General features: G+C 30.9%; 1 protein-coding gene across 1 annotated transcript; it reads right to left on the minus strand.

Annotated features, from left to right (window-relative positions):
* Positions 1 to 824: 824 nt before the first annotated feature.
* On the minus strand, positions 825 to 8,927 carry LOC111876817 (protein ALP1-like). Its single transcript, XM_023873392.2, has 3 exons — positions 8,819 to 8,927; positions 8,528 to 8,642; positions 825 to 1,800 (listed from the first exon to the last, which is right to left on the minus strand). The coding sequence occupies exons 1-3, from the start codon at positions 8,925 to 8,927 to the stop codon at positions 825 to 827; spliced, it is 1,200 nt and encodes a 399-aa protein (XP_023729160.2).
* Between the last annotated feature and the right edge of the window lie 1,187 nt (positions 8,928 to 10,114).

The raw sequence follows: 10,114 nt of genomic DNA on the forward strand, positions 1-10,114 counted from the left end.
ATTTTTCTTATTTTTGTTTTGCCTTCGCCGAAGCATCTTTTCATTAACATCTTAATTTTGTTGTAGGTTTGTCACTAAAAAAAGACTAGTTGCAGAGGCAATAACAAACTTGGAGGTATTATGGATTTTCGTTTTATCAACTATTAAAAATTACTAAGAGACACTTTAGATTTTTGAATAAACAAAATGTTTATATTAAACTAAGTATTAGCTTAATGATATTTTTTCCAAAAAAAGAAGTATTAGCTTAATGAAGGGAGTAGATTTTAATAACACTGTACTTTCATTTATATGTATATTATTTATAGCAACCTACTTCCCTTTTCATTCTATTACCCTGTAGTACTTTCAATATTATTATCAAGATAATGTCCTTCGAGAAATAGTTCATATTAAAGGGAGTTCTAAGTAGGTGAGTTTTCACAACTAAAACTCTTTTATGTTGAGATATCCTTATGCAGCTGGACTTGTATCTCTAAGACCATAAGGTGTGGGCAACTAGATGCAACACCATTTTGGTGCCACATCATCAATGGTGTTATAACACCAAGTGAGGAAATAGACAACATGTTATATCTTGTTATGACACCAACTTTTTTTTCATTTTATAATTTATTTTATTTATTTCGATTTTTTTAAAATTGAGACAAATATTTTTTAAATTAAAAATAAATAAAACATAATGTTTAAAAAGTATAAAAAACAATTAAAATTTTCTAAAAATTAAAATTAACATAAAGACTAAATTACACATAATATCAAAAACAAAAACAAAAAAAAATTAACATCCAAATTCAAAAAAAAAAAAAAAACAAATAACAACGCTATTCGTTATCGTTATTGTTACCATAGAAGATATGATTTGCCAAATCCTCTCGAAGTTGTCTGTGTTTATTTGCGTCCTGAATGTCAACAACGCGATGCAAATAATCTGCTGTTCCTGGTTGAAACTGAACGTGTCTGGGCTCCGTTGGGATATAGTGTGCAATATTTCGCCCTTTATCTTCTACTACCATGTTATGCATTATGATACACGCATACATGATATATCGTAAAGTTTCTAAATCCAATGGTCGTGCTGCATGTTCGACTATATGCCACTTCGCCTTCAGCACCCCAAAAGCACGTTCCACATCCTTACGTGCTCCTTCTTGTCTTCTCTTAAAAAATTTGTCTCGTTCTTCAACCGGGTGGCGGAATGCCTTCACGAATGTGGAATACTGAGGATATATTCCATCTGTAAGGTAATACCCATATTTGTATTCGTTTCCATTCACCTTGAAAGGAGCATCCGGGGCTTTTCCATTCAAAAGATCGTCGAATATTGGCGACTGATCAAGAACGTTGACGTCGTTGTTGGAACCCGCAACCCCAAAAAACGCATGCCAAATCCATAAATCTTGAGAAGCGACAGCCTCTAACACCAAAGAAGGTGATCCGTGATGACCACTTGCGTATTGCCCTTTCCATGCTACCAGATAATTTTTGCATTTCCAGTGTGTGCAATCAATGCTTCCGATCATTCCGGGAAACCCATGGCGTTCTTCATGCGCCGCATACAATTCTTGCAAATCATGCAACGAAGGTTTCCGCAAATAAACGTCACCAAAAGTTTCAACAACACCCCTTGATAATGTATACAAACTCTCTCTTGCGGTTCTTTCGGACATTCTCATATAGTCGTCCATGGTGTCGGGTGACTCCCCCATAGCCATCAAACGAATGGCCGCAACACATTTCTGCAACGTTGTAAACCCGCGTCTACCTCTAGCATCATATCTTAATTGAAAAAATTCGTACCTAAACATAAATTAACTACAGTTTAAAAATATATTGCATATGTTGTAAAATTAAAGAAACATGTAGTACATTTCCATTTATTTTGTATAAAAATAAAGTAAAGAAATGATACCGGCTCTCCAAGGCGTTTGCGATTCGTAAAAACACATCCCTACTCAAACGAAATCTTCTTTTGAAGTCCTTCGCCCCGTATACACAATTATCCGCAAAGTAATCGCGATATAGATGTTCGTGTCCTTCCTCGCGATTTCTGTTTAACATCGCACGTCTTGTTAGTAGCGGGGCTGGGCTGGGTCTGGTTGTAGCAAGTCGGTAGTGTAATAATGATACATCATCCTAAAGAAAATATCGTCATCTGAATCATCGGACGAGTCGAAAGGATCCATATATTTTTTTTTTGAAGATAATTGAAAGTATGTAGAGAAAAGAAGAAAGTGTGAAAATTTAAAAAAAAAAAAAGAGGTATTTATAGGATAATAAATTGGTTTTTTTAATAATTAATTTTTTTTTAAACCGTTGCATCAAACGGTCAAATATATATCCGTTTCTTCCTGTCGCAACGCCAACGAGATGCCACCTCAACGAGTTGCAACGAGCAGGGGGGCGGTGTTCCCCCCGTTATGCAGCCGTTGCGCATGGTCCACGTCGGATACGTTGAATCTCGTTGGTCCCATACCGAGCGCTCTAATTTAATCACTTATCCTTTCCAAAATCTAAACGGAAACTGTAATTAATTTTGATCTTATATGTAGTTTGGATTTTTAGTTTAATTTGTTTGGCGATCAAAACTTTGTGATTAACTATTCATAAAATCATAGGTAAACTCACGTCAATAAAGGGATGAAGATCCGAAGAAAGAGAAGACAATATGAATAGATGTATCAGGTAATCCTCTTGATTTAGTTTTACTATTTTTCTAGTTCAATTGATATTTTTTTTATCCAAACTCTAATTTGTTATTATTGATCTCTTTTCTGTTTTATATGTTATGATTTGGATATCTACTCGTGCTCGAAATACAAGAATCATGATGGAGTTGATATGTCTCATGTAAGAACTTGTTTACTTAGAGGATTTTGAATGGTTAACTTATACTATCATCTAAAGCTATTGTTATATTATCATTTTACTAACTTTAACTCTAATTAAATAATCTTTCTAATGGTTAACCTCTTCTAGTAAGTTTTTTAATATAAAAATTTAACTAATTTATTCATATCTATCTAAAATATTCTATAAAATTCTCTTATTTAATTAGTTATCTTTTAAATGAACATTATAGCTTAATTTGTAAAAATAGTACAATACATTGTTTCAAAAGAAATATTGAAATAATTAATACAAAAAACTATTACGTCATAGTCATAAAAAGATTGAAAAAATTATATGATTATTATAATTTTATATTTCACAAATGAAATGTCATTAGCTATTTTAATAAAAATAATTAACTAGTAAACAAATAAAATATATTTAAAATTAAAATATATTTAAAAGGGTAAAATAAAATATAATTAAAGTACGAGATTGTTAAATGGCCAACATAAAAATATATTAATCATTTAATAAAAAACAAATAAATTGTATGCATCAATAGTAATAAATGTTTAACATAAAAATATATTAATCATTTAATAAAAAAACAAATAAATTGAACGCTTCAATAGTAATAAATGTTTAATAAAAAAAGGGATTTTTCTATGCACCCCCTAATTCCCCATGTACCCTCCTTTTTTGTATTATTATTATTATTATTATTATTATTATTATTATTATTATTATTATTATTATTATTTGTTTTTTGGTTTTTATTTTGTTTTTTTTTTAACTATTTTTGTAATAAATACATATTTTTGTTTTTTTTTTAAATACATATTTTTTTTTTGTTTTTTTTAACTATTTTTATTAAGACTATCTCTATGTTATCTGTTATTTTCCCGTTGAGTTTGATTGTAAACCTAAACTAAATGATGGAAACAAATCGAAAGTAAAAATATTGATATTTTTGTGAATTTAAACAAATAAAAATATTGATTTTTTGTGAATTTAAAATTTGACCCTTAAAAAAGTTACAAACATTAAAACAAAATTTTGAATTTAAAATTTTACCCTTAAAAAAATGAACAATTTTTAAAAATTGTCACTACAACGTTATTATTAAACAAGATTGTCACTAAAACAAATCAATTTTGTCTTTACGGTAAAATCATAAAAGAAGCTATTGAGGTGCAATTGTATTTATATATTTGCATTACTCATGCTGCTTTTTTTTTTTTAATTATTAAATATAAAAAATCAAAAAATATAAAAAAAAAATACAAAAAAAACACAAAAAACAAAAAATTAAAACAACTAGACAAAAAAAAATGGTACATAAAAGAACAAATTAAAAGATGAGGTACATAAAATAATACAAAAAAATCAATATTGATATGCTTTTAAAAAAGTCACAGACGTACATTTAGGTTGAACAGACAAAGACGGGTGCCTTTTGGACGGCATGTGAAAAAAATCCACCGGACACGATATATTGTTGACGGCACCTATTTACCCTTTAAAAAAACAACTCAGCTGGCTATTTTGATTTAATTATTTTTTATTTTCTCTTTTTTACCAGTGTAATACAACCATTTTATTAACATTTTTTTTCACAACTAAAACACTAATTCTTTATATATTTTTTTACTATAAAATGTCTTCAAACAACTCCCTAAATTACATCAATTCCTCCAACACTTCCACCACGAACATTTTCGCGTACATTTATTAGACACGGTGGAGCTTGCTGAAGATTCCTTGTATTGATCTTGTAAAATCTTATTTGTTTCGCTAGGATTGTTTACTTTATATGAATTGCTACCGTCAAAATTGGTTTTAATTATATACGTAAAAGTTTTTGTGTGGGAACCATTTTTGCAATACATGACTATATGCCATGTTATATTTTCTTAAAAATCATAGTATTTAAAAGTATAAAAAGTGTGAGGTGTTACACACGGTCTGTATAATCCTCTCAAATCAGTTAGATTCTGGAACGGTTCCAATATGATTTAAATACTCACCCCTACTATAAATACATAATGATATATATTTTAGTCATTAATAAAATAATATAAAAAGAAATATTTATAAATCTATAAATAGATCAATATGATTTTCTATATTATTATTCATTTTAAATGAAACTTATAAGTAAATAAAGGCTTGTGTATAGTTTGTCATTTTTTTTCAATTAGAAAAAAATATTTAAAAAGTGAAAAAAAGACGCCCTCACGAAAATAATTATGCATTATGTCTTAGTTATAAGGTCCATGGATGTACATGCGTTTTAGGTAAAAGGTGGAAGATCACATTCAGGTTACGTTTTAAGGTGTATGGTAAGGTGGTGTGGTGTTCAGTTGTCACATTCTCTCTTCTCTTCTGAATGATCAAGGCTAAAAGATGTTTTTTCGTTTCTTTCTCTTTTTTAAGTATTTAATTAAATTAATATATATTAAAAATTTATAAAAAAATATATTAAAATTTATAGTTTTTAATTCTTTACAAAAAAGAGTATAATATCTGTATAAAATATATTTAAAAAAAATAATAATAAGGAGAACTGAAAAGTGATAATTTTCTAGGTTTTGAAGAGTGAAATGAAGATAAGTGGAAAACTGATGTGACACAGAAAAAATAAAAAGATGAAAGGTTAGTACACCATTGGATCTAATTGTGATATTTATTATCCATAATTGAAATATACAATAACTATATTTTTATATTTAGCATAAATAAAAAGAAAATAAATTTGTAAAACCTAGTTAGATTAAGAATAGAAAACATTATTATATGAATAATCCATTTTAATAATACCCTTTAACATAAATTCAAACTTTAGGCCTTAGGTATATTCCACAATGTGCTTATCCTTAGCTTCACTGTATCATTACTCACCTTAAGAAATACTTAACACTCCACTAACCATTTGTATATAAATAAAATTTAAGATTAAAAGAGATTATGAGCTCCTGACTTCAAACAACCACCACAAGGTTGTTAGCCTTCTTTTGGGTGGGATTATGTTCAACATGAAGGGACATTGTCAAATAAACCTCACATAAACTTCACATACATACCCTAACCATGATCAATCTAATATTTTATTGCAAGAGAAATTGTTTTTCATATAGATCTACATTTCAATTTCTTTACATAAATGTTAAGCTCTTCTCCTATTCCTATGTAAGTCCATAAATTATCTACAAAATAAACATTCATTAGCAGTTTATAAATTTATGCAACGCAAGAAAAAAAAATACAATGGTCAAACTTAATAAGTTGAATAGCTATAGAAAAATTACCTTCATGTCCGTTCTACATGTGCTTTAATATAATTTCGAGATTGAATTGTCCATGCCAAGTGTCATTAGAAACACAAAACATTACTAACGGCATCTCCAAAGGGCTTTGGAGATGCCGTTAGTAATGTTTTGTGTTTCTAATGACACTTGGCATGGACAATTCATTCTTAAAATTATGTTAAAGCATATTTAGAATGAAAGGACTAGGAGAGAATAGTTCTATAGCTATTAATCATATTAACTTGGACATTGTTTTTTTTTCTTGCATTGCATAAATTTCTAAACTTGTAATGAATATTATTTTGTAGATAATTTATGGACTTACATAGAAAAATGAGGCTTATAGCATAACATTTTTCTAAAGAAATTGGGAACACTATTTTTTTTTTAATTTCTTTATTTCATTTGGCTTTTTTAAACATCTTCAAATGTATTTTTTTTATGGAAGTTATGATGGAACGACCAATGATTATGATGACTACTCAGATACACAAATCATGATAGAGCTGATATGTCTCATATAAGAACCTGTTGCTCAATTCTTTATATTGACATGAAGGAATGTTTATTTGTGTAAGTGTGTATGGTGATTTTTACTTATTTTTTACATTACAGGTAGGTAATTTTGAGATTGATCTAATGGAAAGGAGTAGTTTGTGTCAATAAATGGTGTTTTAAGGTAGGATTTTTCCAATTTTGAATAAGTTTAATGGGGTAGAAGAGGACTATCTATAAACAAGGCTTTGAAGGCAGTAGACGTAACTCAGTTTTGAATCTTATAGAAGATTGTTACCTCCACTAATCATAGTTGGCTTACTGATAGGGCATAGAGTTGCATTAAATCTTTTAGAGTATATTTGTGGGGTTTGATTGCCGACAATTAGAATGTTAGATTACGCTATTATTGCCAAATGAGTCCAGTAATTATCAAAGATGGAAGTTCAACTATGGAGGCTTACGAGTCGATTCAGGAATCTGAAAAGTAATAGATAACTTTTTCAAACATCTCTTTGTTCAAATTCTCTTTTAGTTTGATGTTAATTTGGGTTGAATTTCTATTTTTCAAAAACCTTTTGGTTCACAGTCTAGTTGGGTCTAGGATGGTTTTTGAGTACGTAGGAAAATTTTCATTATAAATCACTATGCATTTGTTAACTTTAGGTGAAGTATTTGCAAATAAAATTAAACATAGGAACCTTACACAAAGGTTGTATATTTACTTGATTAATGAAAATTACAGAGATAGATGAATAAGAAGGCTTACACGAAAATGAAAAATGACAGAAAACTGAAAAACTGCTCCACTAACATAAAGAGCCTAAAATTAAGGGGACAACCCACTGCCTAAAATGACATAGTTAAAAAAAAAACTTTTTCTGGGAAAGTAAAGAAAATAAACTAAACATATATTAAACGATAGACACATACACAACATAGTCATGCATGTGGGTATTTGGTGTTGGAATTTAATACTCCCTCTCAACACCAACATTCACCATTCCTATTGTCTCACATAAGTTTTTCGTTTTCTTGCTTGATAGGCCCTGTGTGAATGAATCTGCAACTTGTCTGAAGTTTTTATGTGTTGAAGGTCTATGTCTCCATTCAAAACTCTCTCACGAATGAAATGATAATGGACCTCCACGTGTTTGGTTCTTGTATGAAATGTTGGGTTCTTAGCCAGCTGTATTGATGAGAGATTATAAGAACAGAGCTTAATCTTATGACCTTCCCGTTGATGTAGATCTTTTAGAAGTTGAACCAACCAAACCCTCTGCAACAACTTTGTATTCTACTTCGGTTGTGGATAGGATATTGTGGGATACCATTTACTGCAGCATGAGATTGCATTGGACCCTAACATGAACACATATCATGTTGTAGAACGTTATATGTTTAAGTCATCTGCATAGTCAGCATCACAAAAACCAACCAGCTTGCACACTGACTCCATGTTAAACACAATTCCTTGATCAAGTGTTGCTTTCACATACCTTAGAACTCGACGTATGGTAGCACGATGATATCTCCTAGGGTTTTGCATGAACCGACTCAAAACACCTACAATAAAGGCTATGTCAGGTCGAGTCAAGGTGAGATAAATAAGACTTCCCACAATCTTCCTATACATAGTTGTATCTTTTAACTCTCTGCTAGTATCAACACAAGGTTTTGAGTTTATGTCAGTTGGTGTCATTGCTGGCTTACTGTCAATCATTCCAAATCTACTCAAGAGATCCACAGAATACTTATGTTGGTGTAGAATGATATCTCCATTCTCTTAATAGTTTAATTCTAGTCCTAGAAAATGTTTCGGATCACCAAGGTCTTTCATGTGAAACCGAGTACATAGATTCTTTCTCACTTGATCAACCCCTCCATACCAATCACCTATGACTATCAGATCATCTACATAAACCAACACGATTGCAACATTACCTTCTTCAGCTCTTACAAACGAACTTGCATCAACAACTGTCATCATAAAACCATTGTGCTCTAAAATTCAACAAATTTGCCAAACCAGATTGTTTTAATCCATACAATGATTTCTTGAGTTTACATACATAGCTTGGATGATCTTTTCTCTCAAAAACTGTTGGCTGCTCCATGTGAATGACATGATCTAGATCACCATATATGAATGCATTGGTTCGAGTTAGACTTGTGCTTACCTTTACTTTTATCCACATAAAGGGTTTCATATTCAACCTTAACAAAGATGCTTACCATCTGTTTTGCAAGAGGCTCATATCCCGTCAAGAGGTTCTCACACTCTGCCATAGAGGGCTTGATAGACCAACCTTGTATTGTATGCCACAAAGCTTCTAAAGTCGGGCTTTAGGTCGTGGATAATGATTCGCTTCATACGAGTCTCAACAATTTGAGACTGTGGATCAAGTTCTAAAATCTACCTGCAAGTTGACTTCACTTTACGGAAGTATTGGGGAATAGACATCTCATGCTGAGACACAGAGAACAACTCATTTACAAGAAGTTGCATCTTTGTGTCATTCTTTTTCGAGAACAATGATTGTAGAGTTTTACAGGCTTCGGCTGGAGTCACAACATCTCGGATGTGTTCAAGAATGTCTTCTTCAACTAATGTCTTCATAATGAACATTGCCTTTCCCGCCTTGATCTTCCATTTTCGTAGAACCCCATTGTTATCTTCAACTTCTAGTTTCCCTTTCTCAGTACTGTTTACAACCTCCCACAAATCATACCCATGTGCGTACGAAGTGATACAGGTCAACCATGTGTTGTAATTTTGGTTGTTAAGTTTCATGACACCACCTACTACTTGAAGATCAGCCATGGGTTTTGCTCTGATACCAAAATCATTAAATTTAAGTGAAGTATTTGCAGAAAAATTGAACACATGAAGCTTACACAAAGGTTGTGTATTTCCTTGATTAATGAAAATTATAGAGATAGATGCCTAAGAAGGCTTACACAGAAATGGAAAATGACAGAAAACTGAAAAACCGCTCCACTAACATAAAGAGCCTAAACTTAAGGGAGCAACCCACTACCTAAAATAACAAAGTTAAAAAAAAAGCTTTTTCTGGGAAAGTAAAGAAAGTAAACTAAACATATATTAAGAGATAGATACATGCAAAACATAGTCATGCAAGTGGCTCTTTGGTGTTGGATTTTAATAGCAGTATGCACATTTTCCTTAATTATTTGGGTTAGTTGTCATACATATGCAACAAGTTAACTGTAACGACCGAAAAATACAGCCAATTTTAAATTTTTCAAAAACAGCTCGATTCCATTAAATCTTTACAAAAGGTTTTCAATACAAAACATTTAACGTATTCCCAGAATCACATTACTACAAAATTCATGAGGAGCGGTACGATCAAGCCTTCACCTTGCCACGGTCCCCTGAAGAACCTGAAAAACATAAAACCACAACTGTAAGCCCAAAAGCTTAGTGAGATATCCCCAAAAATACCAACCAC

Source organism: Lactuca sativa, chromosome 4 (genome assembly GCF_002870075.4).
Source record: "Lactuca sativa cultivar Salinas chromosome 4, Lsat_Salinas_v11, whole genome shotgun sequence".
Taxonomy (NCBI): domain Eukaryota; kingdom Viridiplantae; phylum Streptophyta; class Magnoliopsida; order Asterales; family Asteraceae; genus Lactuca; species Lactuca sativa.

Bases quoted from the DNA above. Each gene is read 5' to 3' on its own strand.
- LOC111876817 (XM_023873392.2), bottom strand. From the start codon at position 8,927: ATGGCAGAGTGTGAGAACCTCTTGACGGGATATGAGCCTCTTGCAAAA. The intron at 8,643-8,818 runs GTAAGCACAAGT...GTTGAATTTTAG, and splicing joins TTATGTGGATAAAAGTAAAG to AGCACAATGGTTTTATGATG. The intron at 1,801-8,527 runs GTATGGAGGGGT...ATTTATGTTTAG, and splicing joins CTGATAGTCATAGGTGATTG to GTACGAATTTTTTCAATTAA.